Below are 27,081 nucleotides of genomic sequence, written 5' to 3'. Positions count from 1 at the left end.
CTGTTTCTCTTTCCTCCTCTCTTCCCCCCTCCCCCCATGTCCAGATCCAGCGTCTCTGTGGCAACCTCCATTTCGCCGGGTCCCTCGCGACAGGCACAGCCTTACCCCTGCTGCTTCCTGCCCCCAGTGAGAGAGGTCGTCTTCCGTGCTGTGCCCGCCACTTGTTGAGGACCAACTGGCGGGAGCCGTACAGACCCCGAAGCGGGGCTCTTGGTTGTGTTGCAGTTGCAAAGGGAATATGGGAGAGACGCCCTGAGGGAAAATACCGGCACAGAACTTTGTTTTTTTTCAAAATGTTACTTACTCCTGAGGGAGAAGCGTATCATTGGAGGAAGACAGCCGGGCACTCACCTAAATTAGCCAGGCGGATAACCTGGCTAAAAGACGGGAGAACACTGAAGTTAAATAGCACTGGTCCCAGTACAGATCCCTGCAGTATATCACTATTTACCCTCATCCATTGAGAAAAATGGGATTTAAGCCTACCCTTTGTTTTCTGTCCAATAACCAATTCTTAATCCACAATTGAACGTTGCCTCCTATCCCATGACTATTTAATTTTCCCAGGAGCCTCTCATGAGGAACTTTGTCAAAAGCTTTCAGGAAATCTAGATGCACCATACCAACTGGCTCACCTTTATCCACATGTCTATTCACACACTCAAAGAAGTCAAGCAAATTGGTGAAGCAAGACCTCCCTCGGCTGAACCCCTGCTGACTGTCTCATTAAATCATGTTTGTTTACATGTTCCACAATTTTATTTTTTTATAATTGTTTCCACTAGCCAAGGCTTTTGATAATGTAAATTGGAACTATCTTTTTACCACCTTACGATTTGTGGGTGTGGACGATAACCCAACGGCTGCAGTTTTAGTTAATGGCATCCTTACAGACTCTTTTATCATTACCCAAGGTACACGCCAAGACTTCCCCCTTTCCCCCTTATTGTTCGTGCTCTATCTGAAACCCTTACTACGTACTATCATATGGGATCCTGACATCGTGGGACTACCATTGGGACCCTCACCCCTGAAAATCCTAACTTATGCCATGACATGCTACTTACCTTAGCACAACTGCGTTCCTCCCTGGTTACCCTGTTGGGCGCCTTGGAGGAATTTGGGTTTTACTCCGGCCTACAGCTAAATCTCCATAAATTAGTAGTGTTACCCTTGCAGTCCCAAGTACACCAGACTTGGGAAGGGGAGTTCCCTTTGACATGGGCAACAGGACACATAAAATACTTCGGGATTCATATACCCCAAGACCTTATCATCTTAAGCTCCTTGAACATAGAACATTGCCTACTGGATACTACCTCTAAATTGACAGCCTGGCATAACTTCCCCATTGCACTCTCTGGTGGAATAACTCTTTACAACATGCTGGTGGTCCTGTAATGGCTATATGTTATGCAGGTCCTCCCTTTGGTATTGACCTCTAGACACCTGCGGCTTCTGGCTAAATCTCAAAATTCTTATGGCAGGGCAAACGGGCTAGGCTTCCCTTATGCATTTTGATACCTGAATCTAAAGGGGGAATGGGCTTGCTGAGTCTCTGACGGTTTTCCTGGGCCTGTGGGATGCGACACACAGGGGACTGGTTTAGAGGAACTAATCACTTTTCCGTGACAACAGTGAAAACACAACTAAGCCCTCCTGTTCACTTTAGTCATTTCTTGCACGCTAGGGGTGCATTTGGCTGGACCTCAGGGGCTGTCTCCTTTATTTACCTTCCTATGCAGAGGGTTTGGTGTCAGGTGGGCAAGTTGCTGGTCTTTTGAGCTGACATCACTCCGGAATTCTCAATCTGCGATAATGGAGCATTTACTCCTGGCTCCACAAGTCCCTTGTTCTTGCAATGGGCTTGCTGGGGTCTATACTATATCTTTCAGGTGCTTGATGACCAAGGTAAATTGAAACCTTTTGCAACTTTGCAGCAGGAGCACAAATTGGAACCTTGCAATTTCTTTAGCTACATGTAGCTCTCCCATTATATAGCTTCTTTGCCCCTTGTCACCTTATCCCTGGATGTCCACAAACTCCTTATGGAGCACTATTGGTTGGACACCCAGTTGCTGATGCCCTTGAAATGCTACTATAACACTTTACTGAGTATGACACCAGAATTGTCTTATGAGTACTAAGTTGATAAATGGAATAGGGATCTTGTACCACAGTTTTCCCAAGAGCAATTTCATAGATGTCTCCATTCTATAAGACCTTTTGCCAAAAATGTTTTACTTTAGGAAATGCAATATAAATTCCTGTTCTGGATATATATTTTCCCTCATAGAACTGAGATCAGATGATAAATGCTCCATATGTTCTGGTCCTGTCCATTGGTCTTGAACTTCTGGACATCAGTCACCACTGCAGTGTTGCCTTACTGATGCACTAACTGGCAACCCATGCCCCGATGCTCTTTGGGATGTATAAACTGCCTATACCTTCACCGGCTGGCTTACGCCGTTTTCTCCTTTACATGGTACTACTGGGGAAGAAATGCATCTTACAGTTTTGGCTATCTGCTTCTCCTCCCATCCTGGCACAATGGTGCTCACTCATGATTACTCAAGCCTCCATAGAACGACGGGACTTTTTGGATTATAAATCTAAATTAGGGAGACAGTTTTATCACCTGGGAACTTTCCTGGAACACATTATCCCCCACAGCCTGCAGCAGTCTACTAAACAGATGACTGACTTTTATTATTTTACGATATGACTTTCTGCCAGATTGTGTGCCAGATTTTTGGGTGGGTTAAGGGAGGGTGGAGTTTTTCATGTATTAATCTCTATATTGTTTTATACTTATTATATTTTTAACCATAACCTCTGACAGGCTTAATAGTGTTTTCCATGTTGGCTGATTTTGCTTTGTCGTTGGCCATGCTTGTCTGTTTAACTTGTTGGCAGTTATCACGAAAATCAATAAAGATATTATAAACATAATTGTTTCCACTATTTTATGTCACTGAGGTCAGGCTTACCGGTCTGTAATCCCCCGGATCTCCCCTGGAGACTTTTTTTTTTTTTTTAAATTGGCATAACATTGACCACCCTCCAATCTTCAGGTACTACAGACGATTTTAGCAACAGGTTACAGATCACTAACAACAGATCAGCAATTTCATGATTGAGATCTTTCAGTACCCTGGGATGTTGGCAATCCAGTTCAGATGATTTATTTATTTTATTTCTTCCATATGTGCGTTGCACATACCTATACAAGCTCTAGGCGACACGCTTCATCTTATCAATTTGTCTTAGTACGTCTTCCAGGTTCACAAAGATTTCTTTAAATTCCTCTGCCTTATCACCATTGAAAATCATTTCCGGTTCGGGTAGATTTTGTACATCTTCTTCCTTAAAGATCAAGCAAATAATTCATTCAGTCTCTCTGCTATGACCATATCCTCCCTGAACGCACATTTTACTCCTTAATCATCCAACGGTCCCATGGATTCCCTCACAGGTTTTCTGCTTTTGATGTACCTAAAAAAATTGTTACTTTAAGTTTTTGCCTCTTTGGCAAGTTATTTTTAAAATTCTTGTTTAGCTTTCTTTATCAATGTTTTGCATCTAACTTGTCAGTGCTTATGTCTCTTTTTTTCTTCATTGTGATCCTTTTTCCATACTTTAGAAACATAGAAACATGATGATGATGGTGATAATTGTATTAAACAGGATATAAGGGGGGCCCCATAACCAATATGTATTAGATACAATTTTAGTTAAGACCTTAAAAGACTAATATTATATAAAAAGATGTCACTGAATAATAGAAATGCTTCAGAAACTTGTGACACAGCATAGTACAGATAGCACAGCACACAGAGTACATATTTTTCTTAATAGAACAATATTTTGGTTTAATGTCTGGAACAAGATGCTGAAGTCATAACATAACTGTTCCTTGAAAATAAGCTAAAAGTCACACTAACATATTTGTCACTTGTCGAGTTAGGGGAATCATGCGACTGTAAGCAAGTGATTGTAGCCTACAGAAGTGTATTGTCTAGCAAATGAGAAAGTTTCTGTAAACTAGATATTTGTAATAGAATAGAACATGTCTGCAAGGTCAGCATGTCTTCAGTGAGCATGTTGTTTACTTCCTTCTATTGCTGACAGGAAAATAACTAATGAAGTATAATTAACCGAAAACCATGTGACTTGAATAGAACCAATAGAATATTGTTGAAGTATGCAATTTATAAATGGATTGTAATTGGAAGATGTACCAACTATGTATGTTTAATAATGAATTAATTGATGATGTAATTATCCCAATAAAATGGCCAGTCACTGGTAATTCGAGGAAACTTCTGGCTGTCAGCTTACCAATTTCAGTAAGCAGTCAAAACATCCTCAAGGCCTTGACTATTAGCCACACTTTTGTGTTAGATTTCTTCCTTAATCTGCTCTGAGATAGAATTAAGAACTGAGGGATATATTTAAGAACTGAGGGGCATGAATGTAGCCTGTCCACATAGTGGCTTTGACCAAACAATGGCAGATAAAGGCCAAATCTGCCAGTCTGCCCATCCACAGTAACCATTATCTCTTCCCTCTCTAAGAGATCCCTCATGCCAGGCTTTTTTGAATTCAGACACAGTCTCTGTCTCTACTACCTCTCCCAGGAGACTGTTCAATGCATCTACCACCTTTTCTGTAAAAAAGTATTACCTTAGATTACTCCTGAGCCTATCACCTCTTAACTTCATCCTATGCCCTCTCATTCCAGAGCTTTCTTTCCAATGAAAGAGACTAGTTATGCGCACTTACATCACGTAGGCATTTAAACGTCTCTATCATATCTCCCCTCTCCCGCCTTTCCTCCAAAGTATACAAATTGAGATCTTTAAGTCTGTCCCCATATGCCTTATGAGGAAGACCACGCACCATTTTAGTAGTCTTCCTCTGGACCGATTCCATCCTTTTACATCTTTTTGAAGGTGTGGCCTCCAGAATTGTACACAATATTCTAAATGAGTTATCACCAAAGTCTTATACAGGGGCATAAATATCTCCTTTTTCCTATGGCCATACCTCTTCCTATGCAACCTAGCATCCTTCTAGTTTTCACCATCACATTTTCAACCTGTTTGTCCACCTTAAGATTATTACATACATTCGCACCTACCCTCTAAACCAGTGGTTCCCAAACCTGTCCTGGGGGACTCCCAGCCAGACAGGTTTTCAAGATATCCCTAATGAATATGCATGAGAGAGATTTGCATACCTGTCACTTCCATTATATGCAAATCTCTCTCATACATATTCATTAGGGATATCTTGAAAACCTGACTGGCTGGGGGTCCCCCAGGACAGGTTTGGGAGCCACTGGTCTAAACCAATGGTCTCAAACTCAAACCCTTTGCAGGGCCACATTTTGAATTTGTAGGTACTTGGAGGGCCTCAGAAAAAATGTTAAAGAAATGACAGTTTTGCATGGGGTAAAACTCTTTATAGTTTATAAATCTTTCCTTTTGGCTAAGTCTTAATAATAATAATATTGTAATTTATAGCTAAAGAGATATATAAGCAAGATACTGTTTTATTTTACTTTTGTGATTATGATAAATATACGGAGGGCCTCAAAATAGTACCCGGCAAGCCATACTCTCCTGGCCACGAGTTTGAGACCACTGCTTTAAACTGTACTATTCCCTCAGGTTTTTGCAGCCCAGACGCATGACCTTGTATTTCTTAGCATTAAATTTTGGCTGCCAAATTTCAGACCATTCTTCAAGCTTCACCAGGTCTTTCTTCATGTTATTCACACCATCCTGGGTGTCTGCTCTATTGCAGATTTTGGTATCATCCGCAAAGAGGCAAATCTTTCCCGACAACCCTTCAGCAATATCGTTTATAAAAATGATAAAAAGAGCAGGCCCAAGAACAGAACCTTGAGGCACACCACTGGAAACATCCTATTCCTCAGAGCGATCTCCATTGATCACTACCCTCTGTCGCCTTCCACTCCACCAGTTCTTGAACCTGCCCGTCACTTTGGGACCCATCCTGAGAGCACTCAGTTTATTTATTAGATGTCTGTATGGAACATAGAAACATAGAAGATGACGGCAAAAAAGGACCATGGCCCAACAAGTCTGCCCACTCTAATGACCCACCCCCTAAATAGAAACATAAAAAATGAACATGTCAAAGGCTTTGCTAAAATCTAAATACACCACATTTAGCGCACTCCCTCTATCCAATTCTCTGGTCACCCAGTCATTGATCAGATTTGTCCAACAAGACCTACCTCTAATGAATCAATGTTGCCTCTGGTCCTGTAATCCACAGTATTCCAGAAATGTCACCATTCTCTGTTTTAAATGCATTTCTACTAATTTGCTTACCATAGAAGTCAGATTTACCGGCTTGTACTTCCCTACTTCTTCCTTACTTCCACTTTTGTGTAGAGGGACCACATCCGCCCTTCTTTAGCCCTACTGTACCACTCTCGATTCTAGGGACTCATTGAAAATGTCAGTCAGAAAAGCAACCAGAACATCCCTAAGTTCCTTCAACACCCTCGGATGTACACCATCCAGCCCCATCACTTTGTCTACCTTTATTTTAGGTTTTATGTTTTTGTTTTATTAACATTTAATATACCGCTTAAGCATATTACAGATCTAAGCAGTTTACAATAAAATATAGGTACTTAGAACTTCCCTATCTGTCCCGAAGGCTCACAATCTAGCTAAAGTACCTGAGTAAACAATTATTAAAATAGAAAAGATATAACAAAATTCCAAGAATTGTGAGAGAAAGGTACAATTCAAATTAAAAAAAAGCTAGCTCATGAACATAACCCTCTGAAAATCGATCAGGGTCTTTCACTCTTCCATCCCTATTCATGTTTGCCTTCTGCGGTCCTACTCTCTGTGCTTCAGCCATGAACACAGAACAGAAATATTTAAGAAATTCAGCCTTTTCTTTATCAGCTGCTACAAATTTCTCCCCTTCACCTCTGAATCTTACAATGCCACTTTTGCACTTCTTGCTATCACTAATATATCTAAAAAAGTCTTGTCTCCCCATTTTACTGTGTCAGCTATTTTTTCTTCCATTTGCATCTTTGCTTTCCTGACTACACAACCAGCCTCTCTTAACTTTTCCAGATATTTTAGCCTGTCTTCCTCTTTCTGCAGTCTTTTGTAGTTTATGAAAACTGACCTCTTATTCCTTACCTTCTCAGCTTCTACTTTTGAGAACCAAAGCATCTTCTTTTTCTCTTACTTTTACTTACTTGCCTCACAAAAAGGTTTGTTGCTCTTACAATTTACTCCTTTCAGTTTTGCCCACTGCTTCTCCACTCCTTCCAGACATTCCCATCCAGACAACAATTCCTTGATGTAATCCCCCATCTGAACAAAGTTAGTTTTTTTAAAAGTCTAGAACCTTTGCTTTTGAATGAGCCCTCTCTATACCCATCTTAATATTAAACCGTACTATGCAGGATCACTGGATACCAGATGATCACCCACTGTAACATCAGAAACACTTTCCCTGTTTGTAAGCACTAAGTCCAGTATGACCCCATCCCATGTGGGTTCCATTACCGACTGCTAGAAAGTTCTCTTTGTGGAGAATCCAGGATCAACCTACTTCTAGAAGACCCCACAATAGGGATACCTCAATCAACATCTGGCATATTAAAATTACCTATTAGTAAAACTTCCCCTTTTTTGGATATATTCTGAATGTCTTCTATTAAACCTCTGTCCACTTCTTCATCAGTGAAGGAGGCCTGAATATCACACCAATGTAAATATATTCACCATTCCCTATTTCCAAATTAATCCACAGTGTCTCTTTCTTGCCCTTCAAATCCTGCAATTGTATGACTAGAGAAGGATTGATGTGGTCCCTCTCCACAGTAAGGAAGAAGTAGGGAATTACAGGCCGGTAAGTCTGACTTCTGTGGTAAGCAAATTAATGGAAACGCTTTTAAAACAGAGAATGGTCAAGTTTCTGGAATCCTGTGGATTACAGGACCGAAGGCAACTTGGATTCACTAGAGGTAGGTCTTTTCAGACAAATCTAATCAACTTCTTTGACTGGGTGACCAGAGAATTGGATAAAGGATGTGCGCTAGATGTAGTGTATTTAGATTTTAGCAAAGCCTTTGACAGTGTTCCACACAGACATCTAATAAATAAACTGAGTGCCCTTAGGATGGGTCCCAAAATGACGGGCTGGGTCAGGAATTGGTTGAGTGGAAGGCGACAAAGGGTAGTGATCAATGGAGATCTCTCTGAGGAAAGGGATGTTACCAGTGGTGTGCCTCAAGGTTCTTTTTAACATTTTTATAAATGATATTGCTGAAGGGTTGTCGGGTAAGATTTGCCTCTTTGCTGATGATACCAAAATCTGCAATAGAGTAGACATGCCGGATGGTGTGAATAACATGAAGAAAGACCTGGCGAAGCTTGAAGAATGGTCTGAAATTTGGCAGCTAAAATTTAATGCTAAGAAATGCAAGGTCATGCATTTGGGCTGCAAAAAACCAAGGGAATGGTACAGTTTAGGGGGTGAAGAACTTATGTGCACGACGGAAGAGCAGAACTTGGGTGTGGTGATCTTAAGGTGGCCAAACAGGTTGAAAAGGTGACGGCGAAAGCTTGAAAGATGCTAGGTTGCTTAGGGAGAGGTATGGCCAGTAGAAAAAGGAGGTATTGATGCCTCTGTATAAGACTCTGGTGAGACCTCATGTAGAATATTGTGTACAATTCTGGAGGCCGCACCTCCAAAAAGATATAAAAAGGATGGAGTCGGTCCAGATGAAGGCTACTAAAATAGTCTTCATGATAAGGCGTATAGGAACATACTTAAAGATCTCAATCTGTATACTTTGGAGGAAAGGCAGGAGAGAGGAGATATGATGGAGACGTTTAAATGCTTACATAATATAAATGTGCATGATTCGAGTCTCTTTCATTTCAAAGGAAAGTCTGCAATGAGAGGGCATAGGATGAAGTTAAGAGGTGATATGCTCCAGAGTAATCTGAAGAAATACTTTTTTACAGAAAGGTTGGTGGATCCATGGAACAGTCTCCCGGAGGTGGTGGAAACAGAGACTGTGTCTGAATTCAAGAGGGCCTGGGATAGGCACATGGGATTTCTCAGAGAGAGAGAGATAATTGTTACTGCGGATGGGCAGACTAGCTGATCCATTTGGCCTTTATCTGCCATCATGTTTCTATTATCTTTAACATATAACGCTACTCCCCCCTCCTTTTATTCCTACCCTGTCTTTCCTGAACAGATTATAGCCTCAATGATCGCCACTATATCCAACTCATCTTCTTCCATCACAGCTTTTAGATACAGAATCTTGTTTCCCATACTTCGAGCATTAGTATATACTGCTTTCCAGACTTTGTCCCCTTTTCCCATCTGTGTAGAGGTATTCAGTGATTTACTTACCTGAGAGCTTATACTAGCCTGTGTGCTTTGCCCCATCTATACTCACCTGTGGGCTTTGCCCCATCACTTCTAAAGGATGTTTTCTTGGCTGTAATAGCCTCTTTCACTTCAACTTTTAACCATGCTGGCTCTCATTTCCTCTTCCTTCCTCCTTTTTTAACACGTGGAATATATCTGATCTGGCCTTCCACAATGGTATTTTTAAACATCCATGCTTGGTTTACACTTCTGACCCTTGCCACAGATCCTTTTAGGTTCTTTTTAATCATTTTCCTCATTTTATTGTAGTCGTCCTTGCAAAAATTAAATGCTGCTACAGTAGATTTCTTTAGCGATGTCACTCTAGTTAACATGAACAAATTTGAGCTGCTATGATCACTGTTTCCAAGTGGACCTAACAGAGTTACCTCCCATACTTTGTCCTGTATTCCACTAAGGACCAAATCTAAAATAACTCCCCCTCTTGTCAGTTCCTAGGCTTTGACTTCCCCACCCAGGATTTCTGCTGCAGTACATCCCACTTGTTCAGTTCAGAATAATATAGCCCAGATGACTTGGAAGGTGAAATTCTGTCTTACCCAATAATTTCCTTTCCTTTAGTTGGGCCTTACCATTCTGAAACCCACCCTTGGAGGATTAAGTCCTAGGATGCTCTGTACTTTTCCTTTCAGTTAAAAAACCCCCAAACCAGTCAGGAATGTGCAGGTTAATGAGTGTGATTACCACTTTATGGCATTATGTTCACTTGATGTTCATTGCAACTACAGTGGTTGATTAGGCACAGGTAGGTGTTGCACACGGACCTTTTTCTACGTTAACAGATGTATGCTGGAGTTTTCCACTGAGCACCAGCAGGTTATACAGGTGAGTTCATTGGAAAAGATCATTTTTCTTTACCTCCATCTACTGGTAGGGAGGGGATAACATCCACTTGTTCAAAATAGTACAGCCTAAGTAAAGGAAAGGAAATTATCGGGTAAGAAGTATTTTCACCTTTACTCTTCCAAAATCTCAGATGTCCCATACTAAATGAAAAATATTATTGTCTATATTCAGATATATGGCCAAAATGTGATATATAAATGTTTTTCAAAACATGAAACATACAAGAGGCCCCTTTTACAAAGCCACAGTTGCAAGTTCCAGCGTGGCAAATGCGATGCAGCCCTTAGGAATTGAATGGGCTGTGTCGCATTTGTCACACGGGAATAGCTACTGTAAACTTTTTGATGTTGGATTATTGGGTGAGTTTTTATAGGCTAATTTGTATATTGTAGATATTTTCTCTTAGGATGTGACTTTCCATTTTCTGCTTTTCTTTTTCCAGTGGAACCCAGGACTTTTAGTGAAGCAGACAATAAAGGAGTTAGCAGCAGGAATCAAGGAGAAAGTGCTTATAGGAAGAGAAGGAGGAAACAGAGATTTCCACGGCACTTCAGCATGAGTCCTGCCACCACCCCAGCTCATGTGCTGACAAAACTGGTGAGTGTATTCTGTTTTAGCAGCCACAAAAAAGAAAGAGCAAGTTCAGAATAACCCTATCTCTTAAACTTCAGTGTACCGAGACCTGCAGCTGAAACCACAGAAGAGCCAGAAATTTTGAAGTTTTACCAAACAATGACTTTGATCATTTGCTGCCTGTAAGTAGGAATTCAGAGTTAGGACAAGATTCAGAGCCATAAAGTATGTGCATTGTTAAGTTGTGAAAATTATCCTAGCCGCAAGTACAAATTTTTCAGGTTAAATTTACATGCAGGTGCTTGAATTTGTAAAGTATGCACATAAATTAATACCCATTGGTGTTCACTGCAGATACTCAAGGCTAGATTCACTAAGGATCCAATCTGATTTGTGAGCAATCCGATCTGTGGCCGGGGGGCTGATTCATGAAGCGCCCTCATGCAAATGAGGGCGATCGGAATCAAGCCCCCAACCGACTGCACGGATTGCTGAATAGCAGAGCAGTGACTTTTTATTTTTTTTACTTCACTTCGCGAGCCTGTGGCTTTAACCCATGGGTTAAAACCATGGGCTCGCATTCAGGGAGTCGGGGCAGAAGCAGGGCGGCAATCGGGGCAGAGAGCTAGAAAATCGGGGCAGGGAGCAGGAGAGTTGGGACAGAAGCAGGACGGCGATCAGGGCAGAAAGCAGAAAAGTCGGGGCAGAAGCAGGGTGGCAAGAGGAGAATCGGGGCTCTGATGGCTCAAGGGTAAGCGCTGGAGGCGAAAGCTAGGGCTGCAATTCTCCTAAAACCATTTGCCATTCTGATTTTTAAACTTTGAACAGCTCATTCAGTGCCATAAAATGTGAGGAGGCGTGGAGCTGTTTCTTCACTAGCTGGGACGTCGGAGAAGGCTTTTCTCTGCCCCGTGTCTCCTGCAGCAGCGGCTGGTTGCTCGGTGGTGGAATCGAGCAGGCACTGCAAGAGACGGACCCCTGACGTCATCGGGTCCGTCTCTCTTGATTTGGTCTCCTTTAAAACTAAGACTGCTGCCGCGGTTGCGGCCGAAGGGGCGTGCCCTAAGGGGCAGGTCCCGCCCCTTGGGAGCCTTTGATACCATAGATCAGTGGTTCCCAACCCTGTCCTGGAGGACCACCAGGTCAGTCGGGTTTTCAGGATAGCCCTAATGAATATGCATGGAGCAGGTTTGCATGCCTGGCACCTCCATTATATGCAGATCTCTCTCATGCATATTTATTAGGACTATCCTGAAAACCCGACTGGCCTGGTGGTCCTCCAGGACAGGTTTGGGAAATACTGCCATAGATCGTGATTATATGATATTGGTATCACAGACCAAGTTCTTGACTGGTTTTCTTCTTTCTTTACTGATCAGATCTCCAAGGTTGTTTTCAATTCAACATCTTCAGACTCTATTACAACTGAATACAGTATCCCACAAGGCTCAATTTTATCCCCTTTACTTTTTAACGTTTTCTTAGCCCCTCTCCTAACTCTAGGACAGTCTAATGGTTTTACAACATTCGCCTACGCAGATGATGTCCAACTAGTACATCCGATTGACTTTAACAATTTGAATGAAATTACACTCATTAACCAAAAATTAGAAAAGATTAACTCTTGGTTTGACGCGCATATGCTCTCCTTGAATATAGATAAGTCAAAATTAATGATTTTTCCATTCAAAGATGGACTTTCTCTTCAAACTCCTCTTAAACTCAAAAATCTACTTGTCAAAGTGGTACCCTCTCTAAAATTATTGGGAGTCAAATTCGACTGTAAATTTACTTATCACTTTCATATTAGTACAGTGGTCCAACATTGCTTCCATCGACTACGCATGATAAAAGCTTTAGCAAAATTGTTAGAACCTGCGTCCCTGAACATTTTAATCCACTCCCTTGTTATTTATTGTTTAGATTACTGCAACGCCCTCCTCAAAGGCATAACAAAAAAAGAAATAAGAAGACTCCAAATAGTACAAAACACTGCTCACTGGTTACCAGTAGTACACAGGATCACCTATTAAATTCTCCTACTAACTTTTAAAACCAGAGAAAATAATCAGCCAGAATTCATTAATAACCTACTTATCCCCTATAGTCAAACAAGGACTTTAAGATCCACAGCCCACAACGTTCTTACCATCCCCTCATTGAAACATATAAGCACAATGAGGACTACAATTTTCTCTGTTAGTGCCCCCTCTCTCTGGAACAGTATTCCAAATTACTTATGTGAAAAATCAACTATTGCCAACTTTAAGGTGAAGTTAAATTTCTCTTTCTCGATGCTTTTGTAATATAAACTGTCCTTTTAAGGGCAACTTAGATCCAAGAAAGATTTTTACATTCAGCCCCCTCTCCCTTTGTTATTCTTTCCCTTGCATGTTCTCTTTCTCTCTATCAATTATAGTTCTAACCCTTCCTTCCCTTTTGTTCCTGTTTGTCAATGTCAACATCTTTAAAAATTGTTATTACTCTTTGTTTGTTTTTGTTTAAAATGTATTTTATTTAGTACTTTGTTTTGGCGTTTTAGCCTAGAAGGCTTGATTGGGCAGTATAAGAAATTTTAAATAAACTTGAAACCCTCAGTGTTGCTAAGTTATCTCCCAAGTCTTGATAACATTCTTTAAGTCCCATCAACAGAAATAGTAGTTAATTACATCACCATTACATTACATTACTGGCTTATATTCCGCCTGTACCTTTCAGTTCTAAGCGGATTACATGGATCCGAGTGTCATGATACGTGCTGTGTGAGCTTGTACTACAAAATTTGTCTATCTTAGCAGTAGGAGATGATGTATGTCTGCTAATCTCTGTGCTGTTTACTTTCCCTGGAAGACCTGAACACTGATTGTGGTCACGGGATTTGCAGATTGGCAGTTGCTGCTTTTTACAATTATATTTTAAGTTTTATAATCTTTTTTTATTTTCTATTTTAATTAGAATTTACTTTGTGAATTATTATTATTTTCTTTGTATTTTACTTTCCTATTGATTATGCAGTTCTTTTCCTTTTTGTTAGTACTATGTAAACCACTATGATAATGTATCGAATAGTGGTGTATAAATACCAATAAACATAAATATAATCTCTGTGCTGTTTACTTTCCCTGGAAGACCTGAACACTGATTGTGGTCACGGGACTGCTAATATCTGTAAGCACTTCCAATCACAAGATTCTAAACTGCACACTATTATCCCAGGACAAGCAGGTAGCTTATTCTCACATGTGGGTGATGTCATCCACGGGGCCCCGGTACGGACAGCTTTAAAAGTGTATTGCCACTTTAAGTTTGTAGAAACTTTGCAACTGCCCACACCGCACATGCGCGAGCGCGAGCGCCTTCCCACCCAACGGCGCGGTACCTCAGTTCTTTGATTCAGTTTTTTTTCTCTTGCTTTCCCACTTTGCATAATTTTTCTAGTTTTTCTCTATTTCCTTTTTTTTACCTTTTTGTCGGTTTAAAAAAAAAAAATAAAATAAATAAATAAATTCCTCTTTACCCTCGCCCTTCGAGGGTTCGTTTTCTCTTCAGCAGTTGAGTTTAATCTTGCTGACACGGTCTTTCAGTCCTTATCTAGACCGTTAAAGGGTTTTAAAAAGTGATGCAGGTATCAAGGGCCTATTTCTCTCACCGACCCGTATAGGTGGTGCTTGCAGTGTCTTAGGCCTGAACATTGGGTGGAAACCTGTGCCCTGTGTTCCACCTTGCAGAGGCACTCGATTAAAAGTCGTAGATTTCAGCAGGAGAAATTGATCAGGGCTACCATGGACCTCACAACCATCGACATCAAAGACTCCTGCATCAGTATCAACATTGGTATTGGGAGATCCTGCACCATAAGGTAAGTCAGCTAAGAAGCTGCCAGATTCCCAACAAGCATCGCAGGTTGCATCAGCATCGAGTCCCTTGATGCAGACCAACCAGCGTTGCTCACTTTTACAGCTTGTTTCTCCTTCAAGGTATGCATCTTTATCGAGGTCACCCTCTCCGAGGCAACCACGGCACTGATGGTACTGGCAGATTAGTGCTTTCTTTCCCGGAAAAGTTCAAAGAGTTTTTCCAAAGGGAGCTGGGTGATATTTTCAAACTTCAGGCACCAGCATCGACTCCCTCGGTACCGGCCCAGCCTGAACATACTGCCTCAAGGCCCCATGGTACCTCAGTCAGCTCTCCAGCAAAACATCGGCATGGATCTTCATCCAATCACCATCGATCCTCTCAATGCTCTACTCCTAGACATCGGTCATCACATTGATGGTCAAGTTCTCCATCAGTGCATTGATCCACTTTCTTGAGACATCAACGCTTGTCGAATTCCACTCAACGTTCGAAGTCAAGGAAACACTGATCTTCATCGTGTACTTTCAAATGAAAGAGAGATTTATGTCGCACTTCCTCCTCTTCTTCGTCAGATCAGTACCGGAGTCGTCAAAAAACGTTGATCCCCTCTCGACACACACCAACTCCAAAGCTTGTTTATGACTGATTTACAGTCTGAAACAGATGCTGATCTCTCTGGTTCTGCAACTGAGGCTTATGATACCCCTTCAGAACCCTCTCCTCAGAAATCTCCGCCAAAGACAAGATCTCCTACCAAAAGACTGTCTTTTACTAAATTTATTAGGCAATTAGGCAAAGACCTACCTGTTTAGCTGGAAGCTGACTCTGCATTCAGTGCTGAATATTTAGAGGCTTTGGACTATGATAAGCCTTCCAAAGAGCTCCTTAAATTATCATTGCATGGTATTCTCAAAGAGACTCTTCACAAGAATTGGGAAATGCCTTTGACTATTACAGTTTCTCTCTGAAAGCTAGATTCTATTTATAGAATCATTTCTTCTCCGGGGTTTGATAAACCACAGCTTCAGCATCAATCCTTAGTTGTGGAATTAACTTTTTAAAAGTCCTTTGCTTTGAAAAGTCTATGCCTCAGCGCCACCAGGGTGTGAAGGCCGAACTATGGACAAGTTTGGACGTCGCCTTTATCAAAATTCCATATTGGTGAACAGGGTCCTAAATTACAATTTCTACATATCCTGTTACATGAAACATCTTGTAAGGAAACTATCTTCTTTTGATAAATATATTCCTGCACATCTTTCGCTCTCTTTCTCAAACTAGAAAGTATTTGGCGAGATTTGGTATGGGATTTGAGACAGGTACTTCAAGCGCTGGTACTTTCTCAGATAGATTACTGTAATGGTATCTATCTAGGTTTGCCTCAAGTACGTATTAAAGCGTTACAAATTATACAAAATTCAGCTACCTAGCTATTGGTTGGAGTATCATGATACTAACACATTACACCTATTTTGAAAAGATTGCATTGGTTGCCGATATTGTTTCGTATCCAATTCAAAGTTTTAAAACTTGTCCAACGAGGTGTTTATACCTAACACTATATACTCCGCCAAGGACGCTGAGGTCACAGAATCGTTGGTTGTTAAACTCAACAAAGGGAAATATTTTATGATACGTGCGGACCAAAAATTCATGTTTCTCTATGGACCATTTATGTGGAATGCGTTGTCTGGTACCTTACGGTTTTGTAGAAATCTTTCTGCTTGTGTTTTTATTTGTTCTGACCTGTTTCAATATTTTATGTATGTAACTTTATTTTAAATTGTTTTGGAATAAAATGGTATAGAAATTTTTAAAATAAAATAAATATTGCAATTTAGAAAGTTGTTTAAGACCCATCTGTTTGCTCAGGGTTTTCTAAGCTAATATCCTGCCTTTTTAAGTTAATATTTTATCTTTTGAATGTCATCTTCTGAAGGTTATCAGATCTGTTCTGCTTTGTTGTGAAGTAATGGTAGTAGATGAATAGCTGAGATGTAATCTATAGGTTAAGATGATATAATCTTATGATTTTTATTAATTTATGTGATTTTTTTTTTTTTTTAAGATGTTCAAACCTAAAGTGTGAGCCGCAATGAATAAAGGTGGATTAAAAATGTTTCAAATAAATAAATACCTTCGGCTATGTCAATGGCCATGAGACGCCTGGCATGGTTGAGAGTCTCGGATATGGACATCAACCTTCAAGACAGATTAGATTTGGAAGAAGAACTTTTTGGTGATTCCATTGAGGTAGTCAGAGAATGCTTTGATTAAAACCAAGTCTAAGCCTCCCTTTGCTTCTCAGTCATCTAAACCTTCTTCTTCATACCAGAGGCATTTTTCTGCTAAACCTGCTGTCTCTTGTCTGTCGCAGCAGAAGAAGCAAAAGCAACAGCGACCTCAAAAGTCTCAACCAGCCACTCCTCAGCCTCTTCCTCAGCCAATTGGAGGTTGGCTCCAATTATACCAATTGTGCGCAGATAACAGCAGACCTCTGGGTTCTCAAAGTCATTCAAGAGGGTTACTCTCTTTATTTCATCACTACATCCTCGGATCATCCTCCAAGAGAGTCTTTTATAAACCCTCAGCAGACTTCTTTGAGAGATAGAATCTCTACTTCTTCTGAATGACATAGAGACTGTTCAGGGTTTTTACTCAAGATATTTTCTTATCCCAAAGAAGACAGGAGGTCCACGTCCAATTTTAGACCTCAGGGGCCTCAACAAATTCTTAGTAAAGGAAAGGTTTTGCATGTTGTCCTTGGCAATGCTATATCCCCTCTTAGATCAGAACAATTGGCTATGCTCTCTGTACCTAAAAAAAGCTTATACCCACATTCCAATTCTTCCTGCCTACAAGAAATTTATCAGATTTCAAGTAGCCCATCAACTCTTTCAGTACAAGATTCTGCCATTTGGCCTGGCATCCTCACCCAGAGTATTCACCAAGTGCCTGGTAGTAGTGGCAGTGGCTTTAAGAGCTCAAGTTATTCAGATTTTTCCTTATTAATAAAAGATACTTCTCCTCAAGGGGTGCTCTCAGCAACACAGTCAACAATCCTCTTCAATAGTTGGGGGTCGAAGTCAACTTTCCGAAATCTCAAATTAAACTTTCTCAAACTTTATAATTCATAGGAGCCCTGCTAGACACCATTCAACTTGGGGCATTTCTCCCTCAACAAAGACAAGACAATTTGATTTAGCTTTGCTTCCAGGTTTATCAACTTCCCTCCATTTCAGCCAGGTGGATGATGGTTCTACTGGACCACATGGCATCCATGGTCCACGTTACCCCCCTTTGCAAGACTTCATCGCAGGACACCTCAGTGGTCTCTAACATCTCAATGGTCTCAGGCTCTCATGTTCTCAGGCTCTCGACCCACTCTCATAGAAGATTACAGTCACATCTTCACTTCATCAATCTCTGCAGTGGTGGATGAACTCTTCAAATCTTTCTAGAGGGTTTTTGTTTCAAATACCTCCACATCAGACAGTTCAGAACACAGATTCGTCCAAGTATGCTTGGGGAGCTCATCTAGACGGTCTTTGTACACAGGGTCACTGGTCTGCCCAAGAGCAACAATTCCACATAAATCTCTTGGAACTTGGGCCCATTCACAATGCTATCAAGACTTTTCATCACATTATAGCCAATCAAGTCCTTCTAATATGCACGGACAATCAGGTGACAATGTATTACATAAACAAGCAAGGAGGAACAGGTTCTCTCCTTCTTTGTCGAGAAGATTTGGCACTGGGCTATTGCTTGCAACATATTCCTCAAAGCGATCTATATTCAGGGAGAGAAGAATTCTCTCACCGACAAACTCAGCAGATTTCTACAATCTTTTTATATTTTACACCGTTTAGACGCTTGTTTTGATAGAAGGTATATCAAAAATAAAGAAATGATGCTCAACTCCACAGTCTTTCACAGTCTTGCGTCAGATATTCTCTCTTTGGAGGACACCTCAGATAGATCTGTTTGCGTCCCCCCACAATCACAAGCTGCCTCAATTCTGCTCCAGACAATACTTTCCACAGCGTCTAGAGGCAGATGCTTTTCTTCTGGATTAGACAAACAAATTCCTTTATGCATTTCCACCAATTCCTCTCATTCTCAAGACGCTAGTCAAGCTCAAATAAGAAATCGGCCACCATGATCCTCATAGCCTCTTGGTGGCCCAGACAATCATGGTTCTCCCTTCCACTTCAGCTCAATCTCAAGGAGCCAATACCCCTGCAGATCTTTCCATCTCTTCTCACACAAGGATCTCTTTTACATCCCAATCTCTAGTCCTTGCACCTGACAGCTTGGTACCTCTCGGGATGACCTCAGCTGACACTGATCTTTCTGATCTTGTCCAACTCATTTTGGATGCATCCAGAAAACCTTCTACACAGCAGTGCTACCAACAGTGGACATGGTTTTCTACGTGGTGTACTCTTCATCATCATGATGCTACATCCTCCTCTATATCTTCAGTATTGGATTCAATATAGATATTTGAGATGAGCTGAACACATTGGTTCAAAGGGAGGCTTCATGAGTCTAGAGAGAACAACATTAAGATCCCAAACCACTGGAGGCAGTTTGAGAGGTGGTTTGACACTGAAAAGTCCTTTTATAAATCTGGAAACAAGAGGATGTGCAGTCAGAGGTTTATCATTGACTAGCCAATGAAAAGTATTGATAGCACTAAGATGAATTCTAACTGAAGTAGTTTTAAGACCTGAGTTGGATAAATGGAGAAGATAAAATACTCCTTCTAACCTTCAAAACAAAAAACTCCAACCAACCATCCTTTATTGACAAACTTCTGATCCCTTATGCATCCTCCAGGGCACTCCGATCCAACAACCAAAATCTACTTACCATTCCATCGATAATTGAACTTTTCTACTACATAATAATAAAAGCTTATATACCGCAATACCGTGAAGTTCTACACTTCTCACAAATCCATTTTCTCGGTCACTGCACCATCTCTGCGGCATGCCTTCCCATTAGATCTCCGAGTAGAAAACTCTCTAGAAAAATTTAAAACTAAACTAAAGACTTTTGTTTTTAAAGATGCCTATACTCTCTAATCTCTCTCAAATAATTCTCTTACAAATCTCTGAAGTAATTTGGAAAATCAAAACACTTCTTTAGAGCCCTACCCTAATGTTTTTCCCCTTCTTCACTTGCCTCCCTTTCATTTTTATTTTCATCTAGATGTATTTACTAACTTACCTTCCCTTACCTCCCCTCATCTCATGTACATCAGTTTGATTCTGCCCCCGTATTTTTTAACTTTAGATATGATATATCTTTTATTTTGACATTTTATTTTTAAATCTCATTTTATTGTAAGCCATTTAGATACCCAACTGATAAATGGTATATCAACTAGAAATTTGAACTTCATCTCTTTTGATCCTAACAGGTTGGGATGGCCTGTATCCAAGAGAACTATTTCTAAACTAAACTAAACTTAAGCTTATATACCGCATCTTCTCTATAAATATAGAGCTCGACACGGCCTGTATTGCCTTCTTTAATTCTCAGACTGGACTGCACCTTGGGGGTCATGTCACAGCTCACAAAGTCCGAGCTATGGCAGCTTCAATTGCTTTTTTACGTTCCACTTCTATTGATGAGATCTATAAAGCTGCTATTTGGTCCTCAGTTCATACATTCATGTCTCACTAGTGTCTGGAATCTTATTCCAGACAGGATGGTCACTTGGATCAAGCAATTTTGCAAAATTTATTTTCTTAATGGCCAACACTCCCTCTATCCCATTGTAGTAAGCTAGGGAGTCCCACATGTGAGAATATACTGCCTGCTTGTCCTGGGATAAAGCACAGTTGCTTACTGTAACAGGTGTTATCCAGAGACAGCAGGCAGATATTCTCACAACCCACCCACCTCCCCTGGTTGGCTTCTTAGCTTGCTTATAGAACAGAGTTATCGCAAACCTATGTCGGGCTGGAAGGCACTTGCACATGAGTGGTGCAAGCAGTCGCAAAGTTTCTAAAAACAAAGTGGTGATACACTTTTAAAGCTGTCCGTACTTGGGCTCCCTGGATGATGTCACCCACATGTGAGAATATCTGCCTGCTGTCCCTGGATAACACCTGTTATCCCAGGACAAGCAGGCAGCATATTCTCACGTATGTGTGACATCATCCATGGAGCCCCGATACGGACAGCTGCAAAAGCAATTTTGCTTGAAGAACTGTAGAAAGTTCGCAACTGACCGCACCGCACAAACGCGAGTGCCTTCCCGCCTGATGTAGAGCGTGTATCTCCTCAGTTCTCATTTTTCTGCGGAGCCGTGAAGTTATACTTCAAATGTTCTGCATTATTTTTCTGTGCCTTCTCACCGCGGAATTTTTTCTCTTTGATCTTTTTTTTTTTCTTCTCTTAATATCATTTTTTTTTAAAAAAAAAGAATATCTTTTTTCTTTCTTTGTTTTCGACAGCGGGGCCTCAACCATCGAAGCATTGATCATCTTCTCCAAAGCGTCGACCATCGAAGCATTGGTCATCTTCTCCAACGCGTCAACCATCGAAGCATCTGTCTTCTTCTCCAAAGCGCCATCCATCGACGCAGCGGTCTCCTCTGAAGCATCACTCTTCTAGGTACCGTTCTGCTTCTTTGGAGCATTAGCAAAAGCACCGTTGTACTTCGGGACACTGGTGTATTCTTTCCAGGCATTCATCTCTACAACCTCTATCCTCGAAATCTGGGAAACATGCTACCAATTCAAAGCATTTCTCTCCTGCACGCTCAGTTAAGCGTAAGCAATTTGCATCGCCTGTTTCTTCAACTTGGTACTGTTCCAGAGGCGGTACTAATCTTCTTCCATGCCTGAAGATTCGGATCTTCATTTTCAATCTACACATGGGGCTTCACCTTCCTCCACAGAGGCTTAGGGTTCCCAAGCAGAGCGTTCCACTTCTCATCGGGAACCTTCACCATCGGAACCTGTCTCATTTACCCACTTCATCAGACAGATGGGTAAGGACATTAACATAAAAATGGAAGTAGACTCCAAATATTCTAAAGGGTACATGGAGGAGTTAGAAATCAAACATCCTCCTAAACACTTGCTTAAGCTGCCCTTGAATAGCATCCTGAAGCACACCTTTCACAAAAATTTGGAGACCCTATACTCAGTACCAGCAGTTCCTGGGAAACTGGACTCAAGTTATAAGGTTATCCCTTGTTCCAGTTTTGAGAAACCTCAATTATCTCACCAGTCTCTGGTGGTGGAGTCTACACTGAAAAAGTCAGCCCCTTCTAAGATCTACGCTACCATACCTCCAGGTCATGAAGATAGATCGATGGACAAATTTGGGAGGAGGTTGTACCAGAACTCTATGATGGCCAATAGAGTCTTAAATTATAACTTTTACTTCACCTCGTATTTGAAATTCTGGATAAAAACTATGCCAACCTATTTCAAATACTTACCTTCTCATCGACTACCGGATTTCAAACATATTTACCATTCTCTCACACAGCTCCGACAGCATCTGATACAATCCTCATATGATGCATTTGAGCTGACCTCCAGAGTTTCATCAATTTCAATAGCAATGAGACGACGTGTGGTTGAGTATTGCAGACATGGACTTTACCCTCCAAGACCAGGTAGCCAATATTCCTTGCCTGGGGGATGAACATTTTGAGGACTCAATTGACAATGCAATGAAAAAGCTTTCTGAGCATGAAAAATCTTTTGCCTTGTTGCTCAGGCCTAAATTTAAATCTTCTGCCCCCAAAGTATACAACTTTGCCAACAAATGCCCACTCTTCCTTCACTCTCAGCAAGGCATATGATGGTTCTCCTAGGTCACATGGCCTCTACAGTTCACGTGACTCCTTTTGCCAGACTGCACCTAAGGATTCTTCAGTGGACCCTGGCTTCTCAGTGGTCGCAGGCTTTCGACCCCCTCTCCCAGCACATTACAGTGACATCTTCTCTATGGCAATCTCTTCAGTGGTTGGTGCTCTCTTCCAATCTTTCTAGAGGTTTGCTGTTTCAAACACCCCCTCATCAGAAGGTCCTCATGACAGATTCATCCACCTATCCTTGGGGGGCTCATCTTGATGGTCTCCATATTCAAGGGCATTGATCTACCACAGATCGTTGCCATCATATAAATCTGTTGGAATTCAGAGCGATTTGCAATGCTCTCAAGGCTTTTCAGCATCTTCTTCAAGATCAAGTGGTTTTCATTCATACAAACAACCAAGTAGCTATGTACTACATGAACAAACAGGGAGGAACAGTATCCCTTCTCCTTTGCCAAGAAACTCAGAAGATTTGGAACTGGGCAATCCCTCACAACATTTTTCTGAGAGCTGTCTATATTCAAGGAGAGCAAAATTGACTGGCAGACAAATTAAGTCGCATTTTGCAACCTCACAAATGGATGCTCAATTCACCGACTCCATCAAATTTTTTCTCAATGGGAGACTCCTCAAGTAGACCTTTTTGCGTCTCCACACAACAAGTTGCCCCAGTTCTGTTCCAGACTGAACTCTCCTCATCGCCTGGAAGCAGATGCTTTTCTCCTGGAATGGACGAACAAATTCTTCAATGCATTCTCTCCATTTCCACTTATTCTCAAGACACTTGTCAAACTCAAGAGAGACTCTGCCACCATGATTCTGATAGCTTCTCGGTGGTTTTCCCTTGGACTTCAACTCAGCAGCAGAGAACCACTTCTGCTACCAATATTTCCGTCTCTGCTTACACAGAGTCATGGTTCTCTTCTTCATCCCAACCTGCAGTCTCTACATCTGACAGCCTGGTTCCTCTCAGCATAACTTCACACCTTCAGTTTTCTCAATCTGTCAGAGACATCTTAGATGCTTCCAAAAACCTGCCACCAGACAATGTTACAACCAGAAGTGGACTAGGTTTTCTGCTTGGTGCGATCTTCATCACCAGGAGCCTCAGTCTACCTCCTTGTCTTCAGTTCTGGATTATCTATTTCATTTATCTCAATCTGGCCTCAAATCCACCTCTTTTAGAGTCCATCTCAGTGCAATTGCTGCTTTTCATCAACTACTAGAGGGAAAACCTTTATCTGCTCACCCTAGAAGAGTAATTTTTAAGCTTGGTTGCGTATGTTTCAAACTGTTGCATGGACTACTGCCAAGCTATCTTCTTGAACACTTCAAATTTGCGAATAGGAATCACTTACAGTTAGTACTTTTTTTTATTTTCCATTAGTTAAGGGAAATATTTATAAACAATTCTTCTGTATAATGCGTGGCATATCAAGCAGCCTTTTGGGAAAAACAAATTAGTCTCTATATCTCTTTTTATCCCAGGACAAGCAGGCAGGTATTCTCACGTATGGGTGACATCATCCGACGGAGCCCCGATGCAGACGCCTCACAAGCAGACTTGCTTGAAGAAACTAGAAGTTTTGAGTTGCCCACACTGCGCATGCGCGAGTGCCTTCCCGCCCAGTGCACAGGGCGCGTCTCCTCAGTTCTTAGTTTTCCGCGGAGCCAAGAAGTCCATCTTTGACTCTCTGCGTTCAACTTTGTTCTCTTTTGCCTTCTCTCAACCGCGGTTGGTGTTCTTTATTCACGAATCGCTGTTTTATTTTGTTTTGTTTTTATCTAGTTTAAAAAAAAAAAATTTTTCGTCTTCCGTCCGTTCTCCGGGACGGGCCGCTCGGCTGCAGCCCACGAGCTTTGACCTTGCAGCGGCTGTTTTTCAGCCTATGTCCCAGTCTGCTACAGGCTTTAAGAAGTATAGCTAGTGTCGGCGCACAATCTCTCTCAAGGACCCTTATAGATGCTGCCTCAAGTGTCTTGGTGATCAGTGGAGTACCGCAGGGCTCTGTCCTGGGCCTGATCCTGTTCAACATCTATATAAGAGATTTGGCAGAAGGGCTCCGAGGTAAAATAACATTATTCGCCGACGCCACCAAACTAAGCATTGTAGTGGGGAAAAGCACAACAGACAAAATTTCAATGCCCGACAACATGGCGCATGACCTACTTCTATTGGAACGCGGTCTAGGTCCTGGCAACTCAGCTTCAATGCCAAAAAATGCAAAGTCATGCACCTGGGCAGCCAAAATCCATGCAAGACTTACACCCTTAATGGAGAGATCCTAACAAGAACTGAAGCAGAACGAGACTTAGGAGTGATCTTAAGTGAGGACATGAAGACTGCCAATCAAGTGGAGCAAGCTTCCTCCAAAGCAAGGCAAATCATAGGTTGCATACGTAGGAGTTTCGTCAGCCGTAAACCTGAAGTCATTATGCCATTGTATAGATCCATGGTGAGCCCACATCTGGAGTACTGTGTGCAATTCTGGGAGCCGCATTACCATAAGGATGTGCTGAGACTAGAGTCGGTCCAGAGAATGGCCACCCGGATGGTCTCGGGACTCAAAGATCTCCCATACGAGGAGCGGCTAAAGAAGTTACAGCTCTACTCACTCGAGGAACGCAGAGAGAGGGGGGACATGATCGAGACGTTCAAGTATCTCACGGGCCGCATCAAGGTGGAAAAAGATATCTTCTTTTTCAAGGGTCCCACGGCAACAAGGGGACATCCGTGGAAACTCAGGGGCGGGAAACTGCACGGTGAAACGAGGAAATTCTTTTTCACTGAAAAGGAGGTTGATCGCTGGAATAGTCTTCCACTTCAGGTCATTGAGGTCAGCAGCATGCCTGATTTTAAGGCCAAATGGGATAGACATGTGGGATCTATTCAAAGAGATAGGTAGGGGAGGGTCATTGGGGTGGGCAGACTAGATGGGCCGTGGCCCTTATCTGCTGTCTATTTCTATGTTTCTATGTTTGGACCTAAACATCATCCCATGTCGTGCCTGCCTTGCCAAACACTTCAGCCTCATGCTTTTAAGCGTCGTTGTATTCAAGTAGACAAGCTCTTCAAGATGGAGTCTTCGACTGATCCCTCGACTTCGAAGGCGTCTTCGGCTTCAACTTCCATCGAGCCTCCTTCCGCGCCTCCTGTTTCTACCTCGAGCCTCATCAAGCCTTCCTCGTTTGCAGCGGCTCTTGCTTCGACGTCATCTTATGTATCTTCCCCTGTTTTCTCAGGTCAGATAGCTCAGCAGTCAGTTCCGCCGGTGGTGATTAAAGTGTCTAAGACTACTAAGTCGAAGCACACTCACACTGCCTCGAAGGAACCTCCAGCCAAGGCAGGTGGACCGGTTTCAGATGCGGATCCCACCTTGCCGGCTTCTTTCCAGACCATTTTAGAGAAGCAGTTTCTTCAGTACCTTACCATTATGGGTCCTAAACTGCTTCCTATTATCCTGCCTGGGCATTTAGCAGACTCCCGCGAGGTCGAGCCACTTCCTATGCTCCCGTTGGAATCACACTCTTTGCAGGGAGCAGAGTCTCTGGGAGTGTCTGGTCTGCCATCTAAGCACAAAAGGCAAGGAGTAGATTCTTTGCGAGTGCATCAACAGGATTCCTCACACTCTCAGCAAGGAGCAGAGTCTTTGCGAGTGCATCGAGGTTCCTCCTCCAAGCCTCTGGAGCTTCGATCTACAGCCTCTAGTCCTATTCATACATTGGCATTGGCTGCTTCCATCTCCGAGGCAAAATCTCCTCGATCCTCGAGGTCTGGTTCTAGACACAGTTCTCACCATCGTTCGAGACCTTCATCAAGGCATTCTTCCCGGCATCGTTCCTTGCAGGATATTCCATCTTCCTCGAAGCCTCATTCTATTCCGACCTCGACCAGACCACCGACTCCTCGTTCGAGGTCTCCGATGCCGGACCTCGAGGATATCCCAACCTCAATTGCCTCGACCAAGTCCCCAGGTTCCTATGAGACTTTTTTCCATGCCGAAGCTTCTTCTTCGACACATGCTGCCTCGACGTCCTCGAGTCCTTCTCGAGACAAGGCATTGCCGGATCAGCTGTCTTTTTCATCTTTCCTACGACAGATGGCTGTAGATTTGGATGTTAAATTGGATACTGGCTCCAAATATTCTAAGGAATATCTTGAAGTCATGCGTCTTCCTCAGCCTCCGGCAGAGAGTCTCAAGCTTCCACTTCACAAGCTTTTGGACCAGACTTTTGCTCGATGCATGGAGACTCCATTTTCCATACCAGCAGTTCCTGGAAAATTGGACTTGAGGTATAAAACGGTGCATCACAAGGGATTTGACAACTCACAGTTATCTCATCAATTCCTACTAGTTGAATCTTCCTTGAAAAGATCCCATCCTTCCAAGGTCTATGCTACAGTCTGCCCTGGAAGGGAGGGGAAAACTATGGACAAATTTGGACGTCTCATCTACCAGAATGCTGTG

General features: G+C 42.0%; 1 protein-coding gene across 4 annotated transcripts in view; it reads left to right on the top strand.

Moving 5' to 3' along the window:
- Positions 1–27,081, top strand: part of LOC117369233 — a 111,981-nt gene that overhangs the window by 65,322 nt on the left and 19,578 nt on the right. For all 4 annotated transcript variants that reach the window (XM_033963474.1, XM_033963477.1, XM_033963476.1 and 1 more), the window contains one exon: positions 10,772–10,926. In XM_033963474.1, coding sequence (XP_033819365.1) covers positions 10,772–10,926 — 155 coding nt within the window. The remainder of the gene's footprint in view (positions 1–10,771; positions 10,927–27,081) is intronic.

Source organism: Geotrypetes seraphini, chromosome 11, assembly GCF_902459505.1.
Source record: "Geotrypetes seraphini chromosome 11, aGeoSer1.1, whole genome shotgun sequence".
Classification (NCBI taxonomy): domain Eukaryota; kingdom Metazoa; phylum Chordata; class Amphibia; order Gymnophiona; family Dermophiidae; genus Geotrypetes; species Geotrypetes seraphini.
The sequence above is the reverse complement of the archived record's forward strand: the minus strand, read 5'-3'. Positions and strand labels throughout refer to the sequence as shown.